Source organism: Anguilla rostrata, chromosome 10 (genome assembly GCF_018555375.3).
Source record: "Anguilla rostrata isolate EN2019 chromosome 10, ASM1855537v3, whole genome shotgun sequence".
NCBI lineage: Eukaryota > Metazoa > Chordata > Actinopteri > Anguilliformes > Anguillidae > Anguilla > Anguilla rostrata.
Genome location: NC_057942.1, coordinates 23,475,942 through 23,503,603, shown reverse-complemented (window position 1 = coordinate 23,503,603; position 27,662 = coordinate 23,475,942). Strand labels below are relative to the sequence as shown.

The 27,662-nt window shown below is 38.5% G+C and overlaps 1 protein-coding gene across 5 annotated transcripts in view; it reads right to left on the bottom strand.

The window, feature by feature from the left end:
• Window positions 1-27,662, bottom strand: part of plpbp (pyridoxal phosphate binding protein) — a 181,811-nt gene that overhangs the window by 73,209 nt on the left and 80,940 nt on the right. For 4 of the 5 annotated variants that reach the window (XR_010323757.1, XM_064296262.1, XM_064296263.1 and 1 more), the window contains one exon: window positions 15,872-16,012. The exons of the other annotated variant lie outside the window; for it this stretch is intronic. Coding sequence is in view for 3 of the 4 variants with exons in the window: in XM_064296262.1 (XP_064152332.1) it covers window positions 15,872-16,012 (141 nt within the window). In the remaining variant the exon portion in view is untranslated. The remainder of the gene's footprint in view (window positions 1-15,871; window positions 16,013-27,662) is intronic. 5 annotated transcript variants of the gene reach the window in all.

Sequence of the window (27,662 nt, the reverse complement as noted above, 5' to 3'; positions counted from 1 at the left end):
ATATAAAATGGAGTCAGATTTAATACGAGAGTAAAACATAGTAACTGTTACGCTTTCTTGCTGTGGTCATGGATATATCTGTTGTGTTGTTCCGCGCATTTGTGAATTTTCTGATGCTCCCATTAGGATATTGACAGTCCGGCGACAGATCGGATATATCTCTGATGACAGCATAGCCCCGTTTACGAACGGAGAGTAACCAGAGTGCTACTGATCCGTTTCAGGCCAGCTTTAAGCGGGATATGAAGCAGCGCCTTCATATCTAACCCGTGGCAACGGAACCAGTGCATTCTGAAGTATAATTGTGCCCTGTTCTTACGAACAGAGGAAAAATAACTAACATCTCCGTTTTGACTCACACCAGCCAAAGGAAAACACGCGGTGCCTTCCCCTCCAGCTACAAACCCTCATTGGTCTAGCTGTGAGGTGTTTACAAGCATTACAGTAATTAGTAACTTATTCCTTAGCAATTAACTAATTGTATACTTTAAAAAGTATGCTTTTGTGTACAGTACTTAGGTAGGCTATCTGAAGAAAAACACGTTCTCAACATACAAAAATGTTAAAGTAATAATCTTGAAGATTTTCATTTAAATAAATGTCTGTTAAGTCACTATCTATTGCCGAATTAGGTAACACAATGGTGATTGAGCCTATTATTATATTAATTTATATTGTTATTATTATATTAATTTATGACTATGAACTGGGGGTCTGTGGGGACATTCCCGGGAAAAATTACAAGCAGCGCACAGTTAGAGAAGCGTTTTCCATCACCCATCAGTGGTTGGTCCGCCAGAGAGGTTAGGCGGAGCTAACGCAACAGGCTCGCTCTTGAACTCACTTGTGTGTGAGCAGCCTACTGTTTTTTTCCGGCGTCTGCTAGCGTTACAATAACAGAGAGGGGGTGGAGGGGGGTGGGGGGTGGTTATGGAACCCTAAAAGGTTTTTGTGTAACATGAGAGGTCATTATTTGTTGATGTAGATTTCGTATTACATTTGATGACAATGTAATGTTACTAAATTACATAGCTATTTGCACAGCTAACGCAAGCTACCGGACCATGTCAAGAAAGGCAACATTAGTTTAGACAACATGGCGCACAGTAGCCATCTCTCATATCAGGTAACGTTGCATTAGCTAGCTAGCTAATGTAATTAACAATCTAATGTCAGCTAACAATTAGAAAAAACGCTAGCTAATGCTACCGACTGGTACTGAACATGCAAACTGTCTCTCAAATGCAATGCTACCTTGTTGCAACGTTACAATGTAGCTAACTAAAGGCCAGTTCAGATCAATGATTCGCAACGAGACTGGATGCAACTTGTAAAATTCCAAGATGTCTGATTGTAAACGTTCTAAAACTGCACTTGGCGATTTGATAAGGTGGGTGTTTTGAGACCCCAGGCAATGGCTTCAGATGCTCTGCAACTAACCAGGTCACACCGCTGCGATTGTCTCTGCAACATTCTAAAGCCGTTTTGTCTCGTTGCGAATCATTGATCTGAACTAGCCTTGACGTTACCGTTATTTACATTGCCATCAAGTTCATCAGTATATTATAATGATCGGAATAAAGCCGTCTTTACGCAGAGCATTAAACCTGGGGTATAGCCTAGGTGGAGCAGAGCCGGGTCTGATTTCTATGTAACAATGTCAAGCCGGAGAAAACTAAATAAAAAGATATGGCAGTATGGATTAGCATTGTTATTATTTTATCACGCTTCCTCATAATTTCCTTCAGCCTTGATGCCCTTTTTTGATTAAATCTCATTTGTTTTTGCTTTATTCTTCTTGTTCTGATTGCTAATTTAACACCCAGCTCAGCTTTATTCTTGACCAGTTTAGCCAGCAAAACCAGAAACACCAGGGGTAACATTTTGCAAGGCAGTTTTTTCAAAGATATCACACAACAATCATTCATGAGAAAGACAATGTTTATTGTGCACGAGATACATAATTGCACGAGCCACAGCGATTCTTCTCTGCAGTGTAAAGATGTTCATACCGGGCAAAAGGTGGATAAAGAAACGTCCATGGAAACTGATCATCACTAATTCTACCCCAGGTCTGCTACAGCATTTTAACCCGGCTCGGCAGTGTAAAGACAGTTTAAGTTAGCCTAATGTTAGAAAATGAATGAGTATACATAACGTTACTTTTATAACAACCATTTTTTATTCAGTAAATAATACGTGTTATAGTTACCGTGGCCCAGGTGGCAACTGACTGATGTCACACAGGCAACACTGTTTGGAAGTTGGGAAGTGAGGTCCAAAAACACACCTGCAATTACCGCTTATCGCCATAGATGCCGCCAGTGACAACAAAACAGAGATCTTCGAGATTGTTACTTTAAGTTACTCAGACATACAAAGCACTACAAGTCATTAAGACTTGCAAAAGCTAGGTCTGCCATTGGAAGTACTGCTATCAAATTTACAGTACTTTTAGTTACAATAAACTATTTTGCCTATCTAAGCGAACACAAATTAAACATGCTGTATTCCAAAAGCAATGCTGCTACCCAATGTTTCCAACATTTTTTTGAAGTAACTTGGCCCTGTGTTGATTCATGCAAAGAAAATGTGGTCATTCAAAACATATGTGTCATATCAAAGTGTGAAATGGCAATCATTTATAGTGGGAATAATTTTGCTGAGTAATTTCAGCTGTTTTGCAATTTTTTAAGGACTACACAATATGTTTAAGCACTTCCTGCATGCAGTGCTCTGGGTGTATAGGAAGCACATCTTAAATAAAATGGATGAATAAAATAGTTTTGTTTAGAAAATTCTGTTCAAAAAGAAGATATTTTATGGTTTAACATTGCAAAAGAAAGTTGTCAGCGTGACACCCATGTGAGGGAGATGCGGCAGTGCCGGGGCAGTGCCAGTGCCGTTGGTTGCCGCATGGAGAGAGAGAGAGAGCACAACCACACAAACATGAAATCAAATAAACTGCCATCTTCACCATTCCCCCTCATGGGTTCTGGGCAAAAACAATAAACTAAAAAAACAAGCTAAAATAACAAAGACAAAAGAAAGTAAAACGATGCGACTGCTTTCCCGTGCACCGCTCGTAGATGGTGCACTTTTCAGCTGGCACCAGCTCCTCCAACATCCCAGCTGAGGGTTACCGTCTTTCTTTTTAAGCTTGAACAAATCTCCAGAAATAAATCAAGATGAAAATCATAAACGTGCTCTCGGTGTGAGCTCCCGGTCTCGGCCCCAAACTGTGGAGAGAAGCACATCTTTAAGCACCTGGGCTGATTAGCCAATGCAATCCAGGTGCGTGTGCTCTATCCACCAGCCAATTCGCCTCTCCGGTGGACCAAAAGCTACAACTGTATGCTATTGTACTTGGTGAAACTTCATTTGAATATCAAGCCCATAGTATATATGTGTAACATATGTGTGGATAGGTTTATAAGATTCAATATTTATTTCATAAGCCTAAATATTTCAAGTTTTTATAAATATGTATTATAAAATACATACTTATAAAAATACCCCCTGGCCTTTTGTATATGCTGCTAGGAAAATGTTGTAAATGGTAAATGGACTGCATTTATATAGCGCTTTTATCCAAAGCGCTTTACAATTGATGCCTCTCATTCGCCAGAGCAGGGGTTAGGGGTTAGGTGTCTTGCTCAAGGACACTTCGACATGCCCAGGGCGGGTTTTGAACCGGCAACCCTCCGACTGCCAGACAATCGGTCTTACCTCCTGAGCTATGTCGCCCCTGTCATAGGGATAATGAATGTCATAGGGATAATGAAGTATTCTGTGTATGTATGGATGTATACATGTCCGTATTTTACAATCGCAAATGTTGCAAATGTTGAGAAGAGGTTGAACATTTTGTGAAATTAACTTGACAAGCATACATATATTTTGTGGTGCGTAAGTGTTCATCAGCTGCTTAAAACATTCATTTAAATGATGTCTTCTTCTATGTGGCCTTATTTTTTTTATGTGATACTTAAAAGTTTGAATGACCACAATGCGTTCAGATGTTAAGATGAAATAACACAGGGCCATGTTTTTTTAAAAATGTAGGAAACATTGGGTAGCAGCATTGCTTTAGAATACAGCATGTTTAATTTTGTGTTAGCTAAGATAGACAATATTGTGTATTGTAACTTGGCCTAATTATTATTTCAGTACTTGTAGGCTATCTAGTGTTTAGATTTTGGCATTAGAGAGGGAAACATTGAATAAGAATGTGGCCTGGCCTCCCTGTCACAAACATCAAAGCAAATGTGATTGGGGCAATTAAAAATCCACTGATCTAGGCAGACAATCCACGGGTCTCCCCTCCTCATCTCCTGAGAAGAGACAAACCAGATGACACACATATCGGGGCAGAGCCGGCCCTGACCAATTTGGTGCCCTAGGCAAGATTTTAGCTGGTGCCCCTTGCATCGCAGCCAATTCCAAATATAAACATATAAGACTAATCAATAATGAAAATGCAAAGGCTTACAACTATTAATTACAAAAGGGGATGGAAAAAGAAAAGCATTTTAATTGACTCTTACAAGCAGGGCTAACGTTGGCTAACTAGACTTATACAACAGCTTGGCTGAATACTCAATTCTGATTGGTCCAAGGGTGGGCATTCTTTCTCAGTAAAGGGACACCTTGGCCTTTTAACAGTTCTAAAATCAATGCGCTACAAAATCCAGCATTCTAAAGCAGTTAAAACAGCAACATTATTCTTTCGATTCTGAGTTGTTGTTATGTCCCCTCCCCTTTTCAATGTCCAATTTCGCAATAGATGGCAACGTTGAATCACGGTTCCAGTTACTGACTTCATTTAGGGATGCCAACCATCTCGCAAAATACGGAATCGTCCCTTATTTGGACAGTAGAATAGGCGTTCCGTATTTAACTCATGGCTACGGCAGGGTTTTCCTGCATAGAGAATTACGAGGCGGCCGCCTCCGTCAAATTTCGTGCCGCCTCCAGCTCTCGACAAACCAGACACCCTGCTTAATGTGCCCCTACGCCACCTCCGCCTCATTTTGAGCCAGGAAAATGCTGATGCTGCGGGCAACCAAGAAAATAGGGCCTATTTAATAGGCTATGCAGTTAAGTTGTTGTGGGCCCTTTTTTTGTAATATTTCAAAATAATAGTATTAAAATAGTATTAGTAAAAAATAGTAAAAGTTTTAAAAAAGTAGAATTTTTTTCTTCCCTCATTTGGGGCGCCCCGATGAATGGACGGCGCCCCTAGCATTCGCCTATACCACCTATGCCACGGACTGGGCCTGTATCGGGGGTCGGAGACCCTGCATGCTTACATGCCTAACATTTCCCATTACTTTAAGTATGAATGCAATCTTTAGGTAGGCCAGTCCTTGTCATAAATTAGTCTGACCCCCTCTTCTCTCCTACACCTTAACTCAGCATCTCCCAATCACGGCAAACATCCTCAAGCCATGCTGGGTAAGGTATTTAACCTCTTAGCGCACAGCCCCTAGTGGTGGGCACGCCCGCGTGCCTAAATTACTAAACTCAAACATTCGGTGCTACTGCAACCAAAGTGTGAGATGAAAACAGAAACGCGTTGTTTCAGTTTCATTAGTAGACGATACATGACAACTATGCCGAAAACGGAGTTTCGCAGCCCCACCATTGTCGCTCCCGTCGTTCATTTAACACACACCCCCTCCCTGCAGTCTCATCTAAAAAACACCCCCCACCCTTGACATAATGGACAATATTGTCTATCTTGGCATTCATAAAAATATTCTTTCACCACTAAAAAATCGTATTCCGTCATAGCAACAAGATAAACCCGACAATAGCCCTAAGATATGCCTATACAGCAGTGAAAACGCTGCTCACTGAATAACGAAATAAACGAGAAAAAGTTTTTAAAAATGATACCATGTCATTCTACAGTCAATATCTGGGACTAAATATTGAATAAATATAAAACCTTACTGTTGGTTTTACGTGTAGAGATGTCCCTTTTGAGACTGCGTGGTCATATATTGTCTTGGACAATCCGTTTGGGAAATATAGGCGCATCTGTGACGCCTGGGTATCTTCCAAAATAGCTGTGCGTAACACCACACCTGTTGTTTACGGCGTCGTCGCCCTTTTTAGTACAGTCTGACTAGATTTAGAATTCATTTATTCGGTAGGCGAGAGTATAAGCTTTCTAACGATGTATAACATGTCTAATTCTGCTTTCGGAATAGCGTTTTATAGGTCAGCGTAACAGAAAATATTCTTAGCATAGCATTCACTTACGCAATCACACTCTGTTAGCAGACAAATACGATGCACCTAACGAAACATGTTCAAGGATATTTCATAATTTCTTGGAAAATACTATTATTATTGAGGACTTCTGAACATAGCTAAGCCATATGTTTGCTGATAGACCTAGCTGACATCGTTTTCTGGAACAAAACAGAAGCGAATAGAACAATATAATTGATACTGTCTCTCTGTCTCTATCTACTGAACATAGAGGAAATTTCACCATTGCTATGTAAGTATTATCGTTCAAAATATTTCGGTTATATACGTTCTTTTTGAAATTGAGTATTTTTAAATAGGTTAGTGGTGTTATATAATGTAAATATTTCACACTGTAATGTAAGCGTTAGACGGAAGTGTAATAGTTTTCGCGAAGCATGCAACAGTGATGACGTCAGAGCTGGAACATTGCCAAAACGTGGTGGACGGGTGAAAATTGTTTTCATGTTGTCTCATCCCCATACAATAAAACATACGAGAGTACAGAGTATAGAAATACACACGAGTTAATTATTACACATTTAGGTACTGTACCGCATTGTGTGACAATGTTTTTGCATTATTTTTTTAATCTGATAGCAATGTTTCATCTTAAACCCTCATAAGGGGCTCATTTATATGCTTTATAATGGACAAAAAACATTTTATTCAATTTTGGAGAGATTTTGGATATGTTTCTGGACACCTAGCTATTTTAGACCACTGTACTGACTGAAAGCTTGTAATTCCCATTTGAAAATTATGCAACAGTGATTTTCTTGAGTCAAAACAGTTGAAGTGAAATACATGGATATGTTATGATTTACAGCAATGCATAATTTAGACATTTTGGATAGATTTGGAGATGCTGGGTACACTGCTTAGTTTTTGCTTCATACATCTATAGTAGTTCTACATATCCACCCTTAGATTTTATGAACTTGTGGTCAAGAAGTTTTTGACCTAGCACATATATAGTTTAACCTCCTGCATATATTCAATCTCGCAGTATTTCATTGCGAACTTAAAAAGTGCAAATTTATTTTGGATTTTTTGTCAAAACAATTGCATTTGTGGCACTTTATTTCTTCCAAAATTATGAATATAAACTAATCTGTGTTAGTATTGTAAATTGTACAAATGTCTTGCTTCATTTAAGCCATTTTTCAAGTCTCTGTGGTGTTCACGTCTGGAGTTATAAAGCTTTAAATAGGGTACCCCCTAAATGGGCAAGGATTGGCAAAATTTGGCTTGTGCCTTAAGAGGTTAAGATACCCACAGGAAAAAGGTCGTTGTGTTGCGTTTGGTTTCGGAGCCTTGAAGAAGAAGAGTTTTACTTTTTTTATTTTGGTGGTGGTTCCTTGGTTGTGTGTGCTTGTAGCTGGTTTCCTTTAATCCTGTGACACTTATATTGGAAGTGGGTGATACTTTGGCAAGGTCTGGCTTATCCGTCTCTCTCTCTTTCTCTTTTATGGTATTTCTAGATTCATTTTTTAATGTTTTGTATATCTTCTGTTTTGCAATTTAGAAGTAGTGCGCCTGCATTCAATAAAGAATGTATGATTCCAATTCATTAATCTAATTGATTGCTTCTTATTAAATTCAATTATTCAGTCTTGAAACCTGATATAAACTTAAACTTCCTCCCAGCCTGCCTGGATTTTGTAAAGAGCTAAATGCTAAATGGACTGCATTCATATAGAAAGAGCTATATTGTTAAATGACATGATGGATTCATAGATATAAGAAATAAGTCCTTTACAATATGTAGGGGATTGTAAAATCATATCTAATCCTTTTCTTGGCGGTAAATTAGGAAAGCATGGGCTGTGATTTGTGATAGTGACGAATCTGGAAGTAACAAAACAGATTGGACCGTTGAAGTTTAAATTTATTGTAAAGAGTGTTGAAGTCAGGAAAAATGTCATCTATGTAAGGATCTTTAAATCGAGCCAGGCCTGCTTTTTGCCAGCGAGTGAAGGAAGCTGATGTCAGTACTTTTAACGGCAGGCCTAGATTTTGCAAGTCTTAATGACTAAGTGATTTGTACGTGTGAGTAACTTGGCATTTTTGTATGTTGAAAACATGTTTTTCTTCTTTCTTTCATAACATGGCATAACATGGCTGGATGGCATATGTGCCATCCCAATTTGTGTAGCCATAGCAATTGTGTATCTTGCTATGGCACTACTGCACAGGCGAGGGACTATGAGGTGCAGATATCCTGATATCCTCAGTTCTATTTGTATGCTAGGACCTTAAAACTGCTAGGTGTGCAGCAGTAAGAATAAACGAGAAATGGCAGGTTAAAGTGAACGCAATTTATAGTCCAGTAAGTTCAATGATGGCAATATACAAAGGTGCAAAATGTGTGTAGTGGAATGGATATATGCAAATGGTGCGCATGAGGTCGTATTGATGAATCCCCTCAAACCATTCCACTTTTTCCTTTATACACAAGGATGAAAGAAAAACCCCAAGTCACCAAACAAAGACACAATCATAACAAAACATGTAAATGAATTATCCTGCTTACACTATCTCTGTAAGTTTTTCACACCAGGTTAACCTTTCAGATGTGGACTTGTTTTTGTTAGGATTATTGTCTTGCTGCCCAATTACATTTCAGCTTCAGTTGAATTCGTTGATTGAGTAACTAAGGGGTCTGTTACTTCTTCACATGGATATATGGGTGTTTGATAATTTTTTTAATTAAATAAAGGTAAGGACTGGGCGCATTTTGGTGCAATGACGTCACGATCACAGGATCACAGACACTGATCACATGGACTGGGTACTTCCTGTTGCTGCCTGTAAAATGTGCCTTTTTGTCTCTCCTTGCCCCTTCTGCTTTTTGCTGCTGAACTGAAGAGAGGTGCACAAGGCACTCTCTAAGGACACAGGCCTAAAGAAAGCTAAGGCCTGCCTGTAAAGAAACACGCTGAGCGATCCACTGGCACTCTCGGGTTATGGCCACGACTGCTGTTTATAACTAAAAGGAAATATTTTAGCTGTACTGCAGGTAAGCTAAGGAAACTGATCCATCCAGGGATCAATTCATTTACCAAATTTACGCTTGTTATCGTTCTGCAACATAGCAACGAGTTGAACGCGTGTAGTCCATGTACTTTCCTGCCATGGAAAACAAAAGTAACTTCCACCTCCAGGACAAAGAAAACCAAGACGAGGACCGGCCTTTTTACAATGCAACCGATATACAGCAGGTGCCTAAGTCAAGAGTTTCCTTGGACAAGCCTGCACCATACAGAACCATCTGCAGTCAAGCAGTAAGACTGACAAACATCCAGGTACCAACTAGCTTTAAAAAATTCTGTTTGTTCTTTGCTTATAAAAAAGTGTGTCATTGATTGTTTGTATTGGTGTGTAGATTATATCGCATCTCGTGTTAATTAGCTACAGCCGCCTAGCCCGCATAGCTAACATGTATACTCTTAATAACATTAGCTTACAGTCTGCCGTCCTTTTAACCGAGATTTGAGCATGTGAGCTCTCATGCACTAACATACTCATTCGATATGGCCTCGTACATTTAGAATTCAAAGGTACGCTGAAATTAGCTAGACGTAGCTAACTTCAGTAGCCTTTTATCCACGCTGTTCCCCTGAACTCCAGACCAGCTTTCAGCAGCACAAGCTAAAAACTGATTCATAAGTTCACTCCAACAGAGGAGCTTTTGTTCCCTGCCCCACGTGTGCTGGTGAACACACATATGACTAGACACACAACAGTCTAGTTCTGCTTTTATTTCATTTTCTATTTAGCCTTTAATGATTTTTGTTTGACTGTTGTTTGTTTAATAAATCTATTTTATTAAACCATGGGTATGATTATTATTTGGATAAATGCTTCAGCCTACCACCTCAAAAAACTTACGCAAGTTATATCATTGGTTATTGTTTTAATATTTTATATTGAAACTCATAATCGTGATTTAATTAATGTTATGAGACTGATTCATTATGAGACTGATTATACTTTGTGAGGAATATAAAATGTTTAAATTATATGTTTAAATTATTTTGTCCTTACTGATCTACAATTCGTAGAGGTGTTATTCCCCACATAAATAATAATTTAAAAAATGTGTTTACCCAGTTTCCCTTCATCAAAATAAATAAACGACCACCGAATCTTGAAAGAGACATCTCTACGTGTAAAACCGATGGTAAGATTGTATATTTATTCAGTATTTAGTTGCAGATATTGATAGTAGAATGACATTGTATAATTACATTTGATTTTTTCCCCTCACTATTCTGTGAGCAGCATTTTTCTCTGTTGTATTGGCATACCTTCAAGCTACTGTATCTTGTTGCTATGACAGAATACAAATTTTTGGTGGAGCATTTTTATGAATTCCAGATAGATGCTCTTGTCCAAAGTATCATGCTAGTAGCAGATGGCACCGGGCAGGGATGATAGTTAAATGGAAGAAATATGCGACAATAGTGGCACTCAGAAACTCAGTATTTAGCATAGTTATTGTGTATTATCTACTAATACAGTTAGAACACAGATTGTTGTGTATTTACACAAAGTTTGGTTGCAGGAGCACTGAATGTCTTGAGCTGAGCAATATCAGGATGCTGGCGTTCAGGCCACTAAGGGGATTTGTGCGAAGAGGTTCATGAAAAACATTGCTTAATGATGCATAATGCATTAAAATAAATAATATTTTTAATCAGAGTTGACATTGATATGTATAAATCTTTTAAATGGACTCGCCTTTGCTTCTTGTGTTCTGAGCATGATGCTATTTAACCCCTTGGGGCTGTCCTATTGTTTTTGTTTGGTGGCCACCCAGATCATGCGTGAGGCCAGACGTTGCTGTGTCTGTTAGCCAGCTAGTGTAACCTGCCTACAAGCCTGTCCGGAATCATAGGTAGGTATAAATCTGGTGCACAAAAGCAAAGAGCAAGAAATCACTTCTGAGTTCCAGTGCATGCACTGAAATGCTGTTTAAATTTTGCTTCAACGTGAGGAGCCAGATCAGTATCATACCAGCTGGTGCATTTTGCTCAAAAAAATATCTTTATTTACAAGCTAATGGAAACTTTTAATTCATAATTACAATTGTATATCCTTAACCCCTTCGCGCAAAAGCCCAATCTGCCCAATACTTTCCCATTCAGGGGGTACCTTATTTAAAGCTCTTTAACTCCAGATGTGAGCATCACAGAGACTTGAAAAATGGCTTAAATGAAGCAGGACATTTGTACCATTTACAATACTAATACTGGATTAGTTTATATTCATAATTTTGGAAGAAATAAAGTGCCATAAATGCAACTGTCTACGCAAAAAAATCTAAAATGAATTTTCTTTTTTAGTTTGCAATGAAATACTGAGAGATTCTGTATATAAAACAGGTTAAACTATACATGATCTGAAAAAACTTCTTGACCATAAGTGCGTAAAATCTAAGGGTATGGATATGCAGAACTACTAAAGATCTATGAAGCAAAAAGTAAGCAGTGTACCCAGTGTCTCAAAATCTATCCAAAATGTCTAAATTATGCATTGCTGTAAATAACACCATAATCGTGTATTTCACTACAAATCAACCATTTGAATGAAGAAACTCACTGTTGTATCATTTTCAAGTGGGAATTACGAGCTTTCCGTCAGTACAGTGGTCTAAAGTAGCTAGGGGTCCAGAAACATACCTAAAATCTCTCCAAAAATGAATAAAATGCTTTTTGTCTATTATAATGCATTTAAATATGAAGACATTTATATCAGATTTAAAAATAATGCAAAAACATCACACAATGTGGTACAGTACCTAAATGTGTAACCATAAACTCCCGTTTGTTTTTCTGTACTCTACAGTATGTAATGTTTTCTTTTATGGGGATGGGACGACATTAAAACAATATTCAACCATCCACCACGTTTTGGCAATGTTCCAGCTCACATTACATCCGGTGCATTAAATACAAACCCTATTGAACTACCGACTAAGCTATCAATGAATGTTACAGTGTGAAATATCCTCATTATAAAATACCACTAACCAATTTAAAGACACTCAGTTTCAAAAATAACATATAATGAAATATTTTGAGCAGTAACACTTACATATCAACAAAGAAATCTTATCTGTGTTCAGTAGATAGACAGAGACAGAGAATCAATGCTGTCGCTCTCCTCTTGACTTGGTCCAGAAAAACATCAGCTAAGTCTATCAGCAAAATATTCCATAGCCATGCTCAGAAGTTCTCAAGAATAATAATATTTTCCAAGAAATTACAAAACTTATCAATAACGTTTCGCCGGGTGCAGTGTTTTTTACTGTTGCCTCAGAGTGAATGCGTAATGCGGCGATAATGATTAAAAACTTTTGGGTACGCTGGGCTATAAAACGCTATTCCAAAAGTAAAATTAGACATATTATACATTGTTAGAAAGCTTATACGGTCACCTACTGGATAAATTAATTGTTAATCAAGTCAGGTTGTACTAAAAAGGGCGATAACACCGTAAACAACGTGTGGTATTACGCACAGCTATTTTGGTAGGTACCCAAGGCATCACAAACGAACATATATTTCACAAATGGATTGTTGAAGACAATAAATGATCACTGAATCCTGAATGGGACATCTTTACATGTAAAACCAAAGGTAAGATTTTATATTTATTCCATATTTAGTCACAGCTATTGATAGTAGAATGCCATAATATAATTATACTATAATTGTCTCTTTATTTCTTTATTTCAATGTTCAGTGAGCAATGTTTTTTCATAGCTGCACTGGAATATCTTCAGCTATTGTTGGCTTTATCTTGTTGCTATGACAGAATATGCATTTTTAGTGGTGAAAGAATGTTTTTATGTATTCCCAGATAGACAATATTGTCAAGTGCGTCATGTGTGGGGGGTGTAGTTGCAGGGAGGGGGTTCTTGGTAAAGGACGACCAGTGCGACAACGGTGGTGCTTAGAAACACCACCTTCCGCACAGTTGTCCTGAATAGTCTACTAATTTGGTTGCAGGAGAACAGAATGTCTGAGCTGAGCAATCTGAGGACACTGGCGTCATGGTCGCTAACTGATTGCACCAACATGGTAAATGTGCCATTTATTTACATCTTTCGGGGGCATGTATTATTACCAATATACAGTATGCCTAGTTACTGCATCAGCCCACATTTTCTTGAAGAATATTTGTCAAGTGATCAACACTGTTTTGTTACTGTACAGTAGCAAGACAAATGGAGTTAGTTACCTGCTGGTAGACTAATACAACTGATATAGGCCTACTTTATTATTATGAGATGGATCAGTCACTTATTAACATATGATCATAATATAGGTGTTCTTACAAAATTTACTCTAGATAAAACTTAATGTGATCACTCTGCAGCCAGCAGGCAGTGTGCCAATGCTCTTTGAAGTTCTGGGTAGGGTTTATGATATGATATGACCATGCACTGCACAAAGCAAGATTGTAAGCTAGCTAATAACACAACTTGAAGCAATGTGCTTACAATTCCCATCTATGTTCTTAGCCAGCTAACTAGTAAATACACAAAGGATCAAGCATACGTTATATAATTGCTTATTTCACAAACAACTCATCATCTGAATTTAATGATAAAATTGAATCCATTAATTACTGAAAGAAATCCATTTCACAGAGGCTGCTGCCTCAGGCAAATCACTTTTGAAACCACAGCATTCTGAGAGAAAAGACTGGAGACAGGGTTCTATGGGATTTCTAATATTAAGAGGTATTTACATGTATATTTTCCCAAAACCTCTGGACCAAAACAATCATTGTTTCAAAAAACTACTACAGTATGATCACAAAAAATTAACTGTTGAGGTTTGCTTTAGTTATCAAAGCAGCTTGGCTTTCTACATTGAAGTCAATGGGCAGAAAGCTCTATTTCCAGGTGCTTCACTTGCTATAGTCCACGCAAACCCCACTGCTGATTCTGGAGAGTACAGACAACTTCAGTTCTCTGCAACATGTGGTTTAGTGCTGCTTCTTTACACACGGCAAACTACAGCTAAACTCACAGAGAGAGGAGCTGGAGGAAGACCTTTCATACTGTATGTGGCCTTGACATGTGGTCATGGTCTCTAGATAGAAATGAAATGCGGACACCTAACCGACTGAACCCTCCGATACCCTGGGTAGGTATCGCATTGCCCTATGGAACTTCTGGCCACAGTCGGTACATCCACGGTGTGGATTCGATCCGGGCTTATCCTTGCACCACAGCATAGTGGCTTAACTCAATGAGCTACCCAGCAGCTTAAACAAAGCACTGTTAAATAAATCTAGTGAGCAGGACAGTGGCATATTGAAATTATGTGCAACATTTCCATGGATGATTTTATGCATTTAACTTTTGCAAAATCAGTGGTTGCTGTTATCACTGACCAAAGCTTTCAGGCTCTATCTTCAGACAAATAAAAAGAGCACAACTAAAACAAAGCTGCACCTTGATTAAACTTACTGGCAAAAGGAGCCCGAGCCCCCACCCTCCAGTCCACAAATAAATCTCTCTGCTGCCAGCTGACCAACATTGGTGGTCTATGTGACTGACAGGTCCTAGCTAGCTAGATCCACACAGATGTTCAGCGGTTATTGTAATGACTTGAACTGCTAATTGGTTGCTTTTGTTGAATCTCATGGCGCTCAACAGCTACTAAACAACTTCATTATTGAGTTGTTGAGTACAATACTCATGAATTGGTAGTAGCAGACCTTGGAGTCAGGGCCTTCAACAACACACACAAAAATCCTCCACTCCCACCCTCCCATACATGCAACCAAGCTAAAACAGTTGTAATTCTGCCATATACTTGGCAAAATCAGATTTAATCATAAAAATACATTTCTTAATTTTGGTTGGGCTAGCTGAGAATACCCTGATGGCCCTGGCCAGTGTGTATTGGACCCTATTCTTACATGTATCAAGGATAAAACTAGCTTGAAAATATGTGAATTGTAAAGTTTGATTTCATTAACTCTGTAAAAAAATGCAGGAATTTCTCCATTACAGTAAATTGAAAATTAACAGAGTGCAGTGAACTGGATCCCATGCTGGTTTCTGCAACTTAATCAATTATGTCTGATTATGTCCATTCCATATTATTATTGAGCTCTATTGCTGTAACTGGTCAGTAAATAGCTGATAAGATGACAGCCTGTTCTGCCTTGTAATTGACTAGAAGCAAGATCGAGTGTATGCATGTTCTTTTAGTTTCCTAAATATCACTTAGCGAAGATGTTCTTTCACATTTTGAAATGTAATTTTTACCAATTTGAAACATATGAAAAAGGGCTGAATGCTTCCAAGTACTTGAATATTACATTACTGAATGTGGGTTAACTTGAAATGAATGATTATATGCTGGATTTCAATTTCAAACAAATTAATGACATTTTAAAAATAATGAAATTCACACGCAACAAATTCAAAATGAATTTCACAATGAAAACTTTCAAAAATATTAATTAACATTTAGAATATTCAAAATAAATGAACAAAATGTCATGTTCTTTAACATCCATTTTGTCAATATCTGACATTGTGTTACAAAGCACAAGATAAAGAGCATTTCATACTCACTTTCCTCTCCACTGGTGTTGATCTGCACCATGATCTTTAATCTCTGGGAGTTGGCTGCCCGCAGCTTTTGCCAGGAGCCATTGACCTTGTCTGCCAGCTTAACTGAGTCTATCGTCTCCACCATGAATAAGTTAGGCACACCTGGGGTTAAAGACAATGGAGTGAGGGTCATACAAGTCACATAATAAATAACATTATTACTTGAACTCACAGAACACATTGTCAGTGGCTGTTGCCATAAATGAGATTCATACAATCCCATTTGATACAATACTTTATTGTCCCTCAGGGGAAATTTGTTTTCACAGCTTTGCTTTGCAGGCCTCACATAAATACATAGATACATACAGTATACACACATATAATAAATACATAGATACATACAGTAATAAATACATAGATACATACAGTATATACATATAACACACCTGATATTCAGTGAGGCAGTTTGTTCAGTGCCTTGATAGCAGAGGGGACAAAGCTCTTCTTAAAACGGGCCCATTTCCAGGTCAGAGACCTGTACCTGTACCCTTTCTGTAGTGTGAATGATTCAATATTTCTTGATATAAATGTCTGTGTGTAAATGTGAATGTTACATGGTGCTAGGGAAATGTCCCTATGGGGAAAATTAAGGATTGCATATACAGTAGGTAGAAAATGAATACACCCCCTTCAACAATTTTCAGATTTTGTTGACCTATAGCCTGGAATTAAAATGCAATAAATCTATGTATTTTTTCTACTAATCTACACACAATACTTAGCCATTTCAAAGTGAAACATGAATTATAAAAATATTCTAACATTAAATAAAAATAAACAATTGTAATAACTTGGTTTGATAAGTATACACTCCTTTACTGAAACATCCCTTAAACTATCTCAGGAACAACCAATTGCCTTCAAGATCACACAATAACTCATTGTCCTACACCTGTGTGGAATCACAGCAATTAATTTGATGACGTGAATAAAAACAGCTGTTTACCATGGTCCCTCTGTTTGGAACTGCAGTCTCACACAAAGGCAGCAGCATGGGCTCCAAAGATCTCCCAAAACAAGTCCGTGACAAAGTTGTGGAAAGGTACACATCAGGTGAGGGATATAAAAAGATTTCCAAGGCTTTGAAGATGCAATGGGCACTGTTAAGACCATCATTAAGAAATGGAAAGTGCATGGCACCACCTACAGTCTACCAAAATCAGGGCGTCCATCTAAACTAGACGACCGGGAGAGAAGACAATTAGTCAGAGAGGCTACCCGGAATCCACTGGCAACCTTGAAAGATCTACAGGGTTTTATGATCAACAGAGGGCAACATGTGGATCATACAACAATATCAAAGATATTGCACACATTTGGCCTGTATGGAAGGGTGGCAAGAAAAAAGCCATTTCTCAAAAAGGTCCATCTGGAGGCCCGTTTTAAGTTTGCAAAAAAACACCTTGAGGATCCTGCAACAAACTGGCAGACAGTTTTGTGGTCAGATGAAATCAAAATAGAACTTTTTGGCATAAATGCTAAACGTTATGTTTGGCGAAAACCAAACACTGCCCATCAACGAAACAGCACCATCCCGACTGTGAAGCATGGTGGTGGCAGCATAATGTTGTGGGGATGTTTCTCATCGAAAGGGACTGGGCAACTTGTCAAGACTGAAGGGAGGATGGATGGAGCTAAATACAGGGAGATTTTGGAGAACCTAAAGAGGTCTGCAAAAAGACTGAAAATTGGTCGGAAATTCATGTTCCAGCAGGACAATGACCCAAAGCACAAGGCCAAAGCTACCATGGAGTGGTTTGCAAAGAACAAGGTGGATGTTCTGGAGTGGCCAAGTCAAAGCCCTGACTTAAACCCAATTGAAAATCTGTGGAATGACTTGAAGGTTGCAGTCCATCAGCGAAGACCAACAAACCTCTCCCAGCTCGAACAGTTCTGCAAAGAGGAGTGGGGGAAGATCTCCAAATCAAGGTGTGCCAACCTTATGCAGAGCTACCCAAAAAGACTGGTAGCTATAGTTGCTGCCAAAGGTGCTTCTACCAAGTATTGACTCAAGGGGGTGTATACTTAAAAAATGAGGAAATTTCAGTTTTGTTCATTAAATGCTCTCTTTTTTCAAATGAAAATGATTTCACTGCATTCATATGGTATGTTGTATACTTTGGGTCAGGGCAAAACAAGTCCCATTTTAATCCATGAAATTTACAGACCACGACACAACAAGATGTAAAAACTTTGAAGTGGGGTGTATTCATTTTCTATCCACTGTATGTGTATGTATGTACAGTGTTTATTTTACACTTCTAAGTTGCAAATATACAAGAACTTGTTCATTTTGTAAAATGAACTTGTCAGCCTGGTGTTGGGAATCTTCTCCCGTGTGGAACCAAGTCGGGAAAGGTGCAGTAACACACTGAGGACCACTTTCCAATTGAAAAGGCTTTATTTCGATGCACAAAGGGAGACTCGCCACGGTGCCAGGACAAGCATTCCATACGAATCTCAACGAGACAGCCACAAGTAAGTATTCTGTTGAGAGGTGTGGTGATTGCCAAGTGTGAACGTTCCCAGGATGGAATATACAGTCAGGGCCATAAGTATTTGGACAGTGACACAATTTTCACCATTTTGGCTCTGTATACCACAATGGATTTAAAATTAAACAATCAAGATGGGTTTAACTGTAGACTTTCAGCTTTAATTTAAGGGTTTTGTCAAAAATATTGTATGAACAATGTAGGAATTACCTTCTCTTGATTTTTGACTTTGACACAGATATGCCTACCTCCTGGAGGGTGTTCTTGATCTGGCCAACCGTTGTGAAGGGGTTTTTCTTCACCAGGGAAAGTATTCTTCTGTCATCCACCACAGTTATATTCCTTGGTCTTCCGGGCCTTTTGGTGTTCCTGAGCTCACCAATGCGTTCTTTCTTTTTAAGAATGTACCAAATAGTTGATTTGGCCACACCTAATGTTTTTGCTATCTCTCTGATGGGTATTTAGTTTTTTTTTTCAGCCTAATTATGGCTTGCTTCACTGACAGTGACAGCTCTTTTAACTTCATATTGAGAGTTAACAGCAACAGATTGCAAATGCAAATGCCACACTTGAAATCAATTCCAGACCTTTTATCTACTTACTTGTAAATGAAATAATAAGGGAACAACACACACCTGGCCATGGAACAGCTGAGCAGCCAATTGTCCAATTACTTTTGGTCCCTTAAAGGGGGGGGGGGGGGACCACATATAAAAAATGCTGTAATTCCTACACCGTTCACCCGGTTTGGATGTAAATACCTTAAAATTAAAGCTGAAGGTCTGCACTTTGAGCTCATATTCATTATTTAATTTCAACTCCAATATGCTGTGGTAGACAGCTAAAATAACAATAACTTTTGTCAATGTCCAAATATTTATGGACCTGACTGTACATTGCACCAGACTTCCCGGGGACACCCAAATGATCTGCTGCCGGTGACACCCCTTTGATCTGTGGATATTGGAAATCCTTACAAAACAATGATTGAACTCTATTTGTGGCCATTTGTCTCTAACAATGGGAAGCAGTTACAGAGTGTGAGTGTGGGAATGTGTATTCAGAATGAAGTTGAGACACAGAATTGTACAAACCTATCACCAGTATAAACATATTCTTTCTGGAGGAATATCCTCTCTTTAGGTATTGACCAGCAATTTCTTACATTAATTAAAATGTCATGCATGAGGCAATATTTGTTATTTGACAACATTGTCTTCAGATGAATGATTAAAGAACACAGGGCCAAGTTACTTGAAACTATTTATAAAACAATTAGAAACTGTGTTTTTCATCAAATATCATTTCTTTTTGTACTGTGTTTGTATGAGTAAGTGATAATAGTAATTCATATAAATGTGACCTATGAAGCACTTTATTTCTTACAAAATTATGAAAATAAAGTAATCTAAGCTAGTATTGTAAATGGTACAAATGCCTTGCTTCATTTAAGCCATTTTCCAAGTCTCTGTTGTGTTTACATATGGAGTTATAAAGCTTTAAATAGGGTACCCCCTAAATGGGCAAGGATTGGCCAGATTTGGCATGTGCGCTAAGGGGTTAAGTTAGCCTAATGTTAGACAATGAATGAGTATGTACATAACGTTACTTTTATAACAACCATTTTTTATTCAGTAAATAGTAAGTGTTATAGTTGGCGTGGCCCAGGTGCCAGCTGACTGACGTCACACAGGCGACACTGGTTGGATCCGGTTGGATTTCTGGGAAGTGAGGTCCAAAAACACACCTGCAATTACTGCTTCTCGCCATTTGTACCACCAAAGAGAACAAAACTGAGATCTTCAAGATTGTAACTTTAAACGACAGGTCTTAAACGACATTTACCTAAACCTTGATGTGAACCTTGAAGTCTCAGTCCTAGTGCTATTGGACCTTAGTGCAGCATTTGACACCATTGACCATGATATACTTTTGGACAGACTAGAAAACTGGGTTGGCTTATCTGACATAATTTTACAATGGTTCAGATTCTGCCTACAGAATAGGGACAACTTTGTTTCACTCGGTAATTTTACATCTGATCGTACAAACATGACGTGTGGAGTCCCTCAAAGGTCCATACTGGGGCCACGCCGATTTAACTTATACATGCTCCCACTAGGCAAAATTCTTCAGAATAACAACATTTCCTATCATACCTATGCCGATGACACAAAATTTATGTCACCCTTTCCCAAGATGACTTTGCACCAGTAGACTCTCTACTGGACTGCATTGTACAAATCAATAACTGGATGTGTCAGAATTTCTTACAATTAAATAAAGACAAAACTGAGACTATTGTTTTTGGGGCTAAGGAAAAGAGACTAGGGGTTGGTGCTCACCTACAATCTTGTTCCTTAATATGTAAAAACCAGGTCAGAGATCTGTGTCAATCATGACTCAGATTTAAGCTTCAACTCCCACACCAAGTTAATAACTAAGGCAGCCTACTGTCATCTCAAAAATATATCCAGAGTTAAGGGTTACATGTCCAAGCACGATCTTGAGAAACTTATCCATGCTTTTATATCCAGCAGACTAGACTACTGCAACAGCCCTTTTTCGGGGCTTTCCAAACAGGCACTCAGACAGCTTCAACTTATTCAAAATTCTGCTGCTAGAGTCCTGACTAATACCAGGATGGCAGATCACATTTCTCCCATTCTTAAATCACTACACTGGCTGCCTGTATCTTACAGAATAGACTTTAAAATCCTGCTCCTTGTTTGCAAATCACTTAATGGCTTCAGACCAAAATACATCTCCAACACGTTAGCAGCTTATGAACCCACTAGATCGCTAAGGTCATCTGAGGGTGGCTTTTTAACTGTTCTAAGAGTCAGGACTAAATGTGGCGAGGCAACATTTGCCCACTATGCAACCAAAAATTGGAACAAACTACCAGATGATCTTAGATCGGCCCCATCTATAGCAGTTTTTAAGAGTAGGCTAAAGACCTTCCAATTCTGTTTGCCTTTTTAAAGCGCTGCACTGCACTTTATTTGCACTTTTTATCCTTTCTTTTATTTTTTTTTCCTAATTTATGTATCTTTTTAAATAGATTTTAAACTGTTTTATCTTTTAAATAGATTTTAAACTGTTTTTAGTTCTTAAGTTGCACTTTTCTTAAATTGCACTTTTAATTTTTAAATGAAAATGGAAATCTTGTAAGCTCATTGGGAGGGGGGGATGCATTGTTTTGTTATTTAAATATCTTGGTACGTACTGGTGTTCATGATGACGTCTATCTTAACAGGTGCTCCAGGACCTGTAGAATTTTTCTAAAATTAAAAAAAAAAAAAAAAAAATACCCGCCATATTTCAAAATGCATGGGATTTATTCCTACATCAGTTTCACCCTTCTACCCTCCATTGGAAATATATGTACTGCATGTGGTGAAAATGAATATACCCCATGCATTTTGAAATATGGCGGGTGGTCATTATTTTTTTTAAATATGAAAAATTCTACAGGTCTTGCTTTTTACTACTTTTTAAAATTGATTTTATGTATTTTGAATGTACTGTCAAATCAATCTTTCTTTTTTCACTATTCTGTAAAGCACTTTGAATTCCATTCAATTGTATGAATATGTGCTATACAAATAAACTTGACTTGACAGTGATGACGTCTTTTTGTAGGCTAACTCGGAAGTTTCATCTGCCATGGTTTCCCTCCGCAGATTTCCAATGCTTTCTTTCCCCACAGAGATTTCGTTTTCCGCAGAAAATAAGGTCTGATAAAGAAATTGAATCTAAGTGAGTTTCATGTTTGTTCAATGAGATAAATTACACCCATTAATATCTCAACCTTATGTAAAACACAGTCCTTATTTTCTACAGAAAACTAAATCCCTATGGGGAAAAAAGCATTGGAAATCTGTGGAGGGAACCCATGGCTCAAAAATGCGAATTCACTTTCGAGTTAGGACCAGTATATGAGGGACTGGATAATGATGTCACAATCCATAATGTTTTTAGGAAGCATTCAACCATAGGAGATGAACAATGAAGCGGAATGACTGGGAGTGAATTGGTAGCGTGGTGTGACAAGATGGTTTTAACGATCTCTGTTACATTCCGACCTTGAAACAAAAATAAAGATTTGTCTTTGAGAAATTGATTGCAGGCTTATTTTTTCAATATTAGCTATGTCCACTGTGTATCTGATGAACTGCCCATATGACGTTGCTAACTAGCTAACATTAGCGGCAACGTTATTCCTGACTTCAGCACAAAGTGCGTGTTGTGTAATGTACTGATTCTAGCTCTATAGTTGCTAGCTGGCTATAGTTGCTATGTGTTTTTGGACCTCACTTCCCAGAAATCCAACCGGATCCAACCAGTGTCGCCTGTGTGACGTCAGTCAGCTGGCACCTGGGCCACGCCAACTATAACACTTACTATTTACTGAATAAAAAATGGTTGTTATAAAAGTAACGTTATGTACATACTCATTCATTGCCTAACATTAGGCTAACTTAACTCCTTTGTGCACATGCTAAATCTGGCCAATCCTTGCCCATTTAGGGGGTACCCTATTTAAAGCTTTATAGCTCCAGATGTGAGCATCGCAGAGACTTGAAAAATAGCTTAAATGAAGCAAGACATTTGTACCATTTACAGTACTCACTTAGATTAGTTTATAATTATAATTTAGGAAGAAATAAAGTGCCAAAAATGCAATTGTCTAGGCAAAAAATCTAAAATAAATTTGCTCTTTACAGTTTGTAACTAGTTGCAGCCATAACTAGTTTGCAATGAAATACTGAAAGATTGCATATATACAGCATATGTAGGAGAGCTACATAAAAGGACGACCAGCTCGACAATGGTGACGTTAACACAGAGCTATAACACAGAGTTTGTGTTTTCAAGTCATAATTTGGTTGCAGGAACACAAAATGTCGGAATTGAGCAATCTAGGCACACTAGCATGCCGACCACTAGGGACACTGTGCAAAGGGGTTAACAGGAACTAGCTAGGCTATTCTTTGAACCACAGGCATTTGGATGATGGTAAATTTGTTTTATTCCAACAAACAACATACATTTTGTGCCAGGAAATGTCTGTTCACCATGTGAGCAGTGGCCACCCCCAGCCTGCCTCAGACTGTGAAAAAACTAAATTTTAATTCATAGGGATAAACTTGAAAACAGATATTAAAATCACAATCAGCCAAATATGTATTTGTCAGATATGGTGCCAAACAAAATACCTTTCTTAAAATAAAATAAAAATCCAGGATCATCAAATTGGAGTCCATACACATTACTCACTGTGTAATTGACTAAAGTATTCACACCCCTGAATTTTAAGATAAATTTAAGGTTATTTAAGCTGTGAATGTGTCAGTTGGCAGCATTAAAGCTACTACCTAGTGTCTAATGGCTACTGTCCCGTACCACGGTTACATTTTAAAATGAGCTTTTGTAGATTTTTTTTGTTTTGTTTTGTTTTGCTTCTGTTGGCCAGCCTACATTTTTTTCTCTCTCTCAAGTGATGTGCTGGTCAAGGTAAAATCGAAGGGGTGTGGCCTGCTAAGCGGAAACACCTGTCCAGTGCCCTAGAAAAAGGCATTTGGAGTCAGAAGGCATACATCACCATACAGACTGAGAGGACAGAAAAAATCATTAAAAAGGATAGCTGGATATATCAAAAGCAGCAGTCAAAAAGAAACTACTAGGGGACTCCGAGATACACACCAAACAGGTCGGCCAAGGAACACGACTATAGTTGATGACAGGTGAAGGTCCAATATGCTGAGTAGGGGGTGATGAAATAATTCATGCTAAGATGTTTGGTAGCTCTAGGTCTCACAGTTTAGGAGCTATAAGCCTCAACAGGGATGAAAAAAATAAAAATAAATAATAAAATTAAATATAGCTGCAAGCAGTGATACCCGGGGTCAAAGCACACACAGCCAATATTACACCATTTAAAAAGTGGCCAGTCAGTGCCAAAATAATGCAGTGGCCAAAGGGAGGTGCCCTTTTTCACTGTGCCAAGTTTAAAAGGTTTGACCCATGTGGTTAGACCAAGACATGGGTCAGAGGAATCTGGCTAATAGCATTTCCAAAATGACTGCAATCCTAGATGGCAGTGACAAATAAGGTGCAGATACATGTAGATAAAGAAATTAATCACTAAATCAAGTTTTAAATGTCTAAAAAACAGTGATTTCTCAATTTATGAATCCAAAGAATATTGTGCCCTATAGCACCACCACGTGTCTTATTTGGGCCAATGCTTTAGGGCTGGGTTTCAGCTGCAAGTACCAATATTGCTGCCAAATTTCATTAAACCACATTTTTGTGATAAGTCAATTTTATTGGCTTACTGAAGATGTTTTTTGTAGTATCAACGTTTTTTATAGAAACTTTAGAGGACTGAACAAATTTCTCATGAACAAATCGTAAGTAAATGTAATGTAGGCAAGTAAAGCAATGTAGGAGGAGGTGTTTTTTAAAGGTTTAAAAAAAAAAAAAAATCTAAATGGCAGAAAAACAATAGCCTGGGCAAAACGGTCCATTGAAGAGTCCATATACAGTAAGTTGCTCAGGCAAGACACATGAAGTAATATGAAATTTACATTGGTATGTTGAACAGGCTGGGAAATAACCATCTTGAAATTTGTGTGAAACTTTGCTGTAACGCTCCCTACTAGTGCTGACCAAACTGGTATACTGGTACAGGAATCCAGGAAGTACATTCATGCCTAATTTTAATTTCAAATTTCATTTGATTGACTGCTTAAATTTAATTGGCTGATGACGGCCAGAATGTCAACTCCTCAAATTAAGATTGGTCCGAGTATCCCTGCTGGGACCCTTAATAATTAGAACAAAAACAAGACGGTTTATGCACTTTGTGCTTGGACCCCTAATAATCAGAACAAAAACAGTAGGATTCCCCTAATAATAAATATAGCTGCAAGTGCATGAACCCCTAATCATCAGAGCAATACACAGGGCCCAAGCACACACAGCCAATGTTACACCACTTAACAAGTGGCCAATCAATGCCAAAATCATGTAATGACCAAAGGAAGGTACACTGAGGTCTAACCCTTACGGGCGATTTGACTAAAGCTTTTAAATTCATAAAAGAGATTAACAACAACTGAACAACAAGAGATTCCTCAGATTGAGTTCTGTTATTAGAACGTGGGGGCATAAATGTAAATTAACAAAAGGTAAATTCTGTGCAGATGTTTGGAAGCAAAACCTGGCTAGCATTGTTGGGCTGAATGGCCTGTTCTTGTTATTAAGTTACACCAGCTGCTTGATCTTCTTAGCAGTGTGCATGGGGTCATTACCTTGCTGTAGAATGAATTTGCTCCCAATCGAACAATGTTCAGTAGAGTTTTTTCTTTTGCTCAGTTCAATTTCCTTTTTGGTCATAAACCTTTTCTTTGACAGTCTTTCTCCTTGGTCTTTATTTTTATCATACGCCATTGTAGTCAAAGGCAGAACAGGTCATTTTCGGCAGATTTTTCTCTGCTATTCTTGTTTTACTTTCCAGGCAACTAGCTAGCTACATAGCCTGGGGCAGTCAGAGAGACTGGATTTTTTATCTTAAAGTTTATAATTTATTGATATCTGTTGGGATGTGATTTAACAAAATATGAAATATGAAGAGTGTTCAAAAAAAAAAAAACTTACATACTGTCCTTGTTGCTTTTTACTTGGTAGCACTGGTGCTCCCAAACTCAAAAAGTTAGGAGCACCAGCAAAAATTTCAGCACACCCACCAAAATTTAAGCAATTTTTGAAGAATGGACAGTAGTAGTGTACATCTGCTGAAAATGACTGTTACAAAGGTTGGGATCCACTTCCAGGTCCACTTGGATTGAAGTCTTACACTTTAGTTAATGAGCAGTATGAGTTTGAATGTCTCTTTCCAGGTTTTTTGGTATTTGTGTTTTGTTGCTGCCAGATTGTTTCTGGCTCTTCTACAGATGGACATAATGGTGTCACAGTCCTGTCACAGAAATGTGGATCCAAGATGCGCCTGAGAGATGACGGACGCGATAGCTCATCTCCCTGCGTTGCTGTAAATGAACGCCTTCTTGCATTTTACATATCACTTTATGCTTAACTGGGTCTTCTTTCGGGTTGAGGTTAAGATTGTGGTGGCTTAGTGTTAGGTCCGGTAACTTTTTCTTGATGACCCAACATTCGAACAGCTGGACAGCAGCCGGAAAGGCTGACCTTCTGATCGCGGACTACTTTAAAATCAATGGGGTCCGCTCTGGTCATGGCCATTAAAGCAAAAGTAACGGAGGGGTTGCTCGAACAACAGATACTTATTAAATGTGAAGGCCCCGAAACTACAATTCAGTAAAAACATCTACAGCTGGAAATGAAACGTTTAGAGCTCAGGGAGTTGGCGGCAGAGGTGCGCCTAAGAGAGTTATAGGTAGAAGCTATGTGGGCTGGTAGCAGAAGGCAATCACCTGAATTTTATGTCAGCAGAAACATTAGCTTGGTTTTTTCGTGTGGCGGAGGTGGAAAAATAGCGCTTGGTAAAAAGAACGCTTGGCCGCTGTTGCTGCAGTGTGTGCTGGTGGGTAAAGCCCAGGATGCTTATTTGTCGCTGTCCTAAGAGCAGAATCTCTATTACAAGGTGGTGAAAACCGCGGTGCTGAAGGCATATGAAGGTACCAGAGGCTTATCATCAGAAGCTTCGTCAGTATCGGAAAACAGATAGCAAAATTTTTGTCAAGTTCGCCTGTGACAAAGATAATATGTTTGACCACTGGTGTGCCGCCCAAGGGGTTCAATCGTTTCAGCAACTCTGTGATTTAATCATGATGGAGGAGTTTTAAAACTGTGTACCTGAGCGTGTTACCACCTATTTGAATGAACAGAAAGTAACTCAGGTTGCACAAGCAGCGGTGTTAGTCTGACGAGTATACCCTGACTCATAAGAAATTCCCCATCGTGCCATAGTGATGTCACTCTAAGGGAATCCCCTAAAGACTCAGTCGGTCCTTCATAGACCAGTACTCCTGTTTCTGGTGGAGAGCAGGAGGAATTTGGAGCAAAAGGGAAAGTGTATTGCTTTTGCAAAAAGCTTGGTCGTGTCATGGCTGATTGTTGGATCCTGATGAAAAAGAAGGAATGAAATTTGTGAAATGTCATCGCGTAAAAAGGATGATGCTCTCCAGGATTACACGCCATGTCATATGGATGGTTTTGTGTCATTGACTAACGAGCCTGGCTCGTGAAAACCGGTTAAAATACTG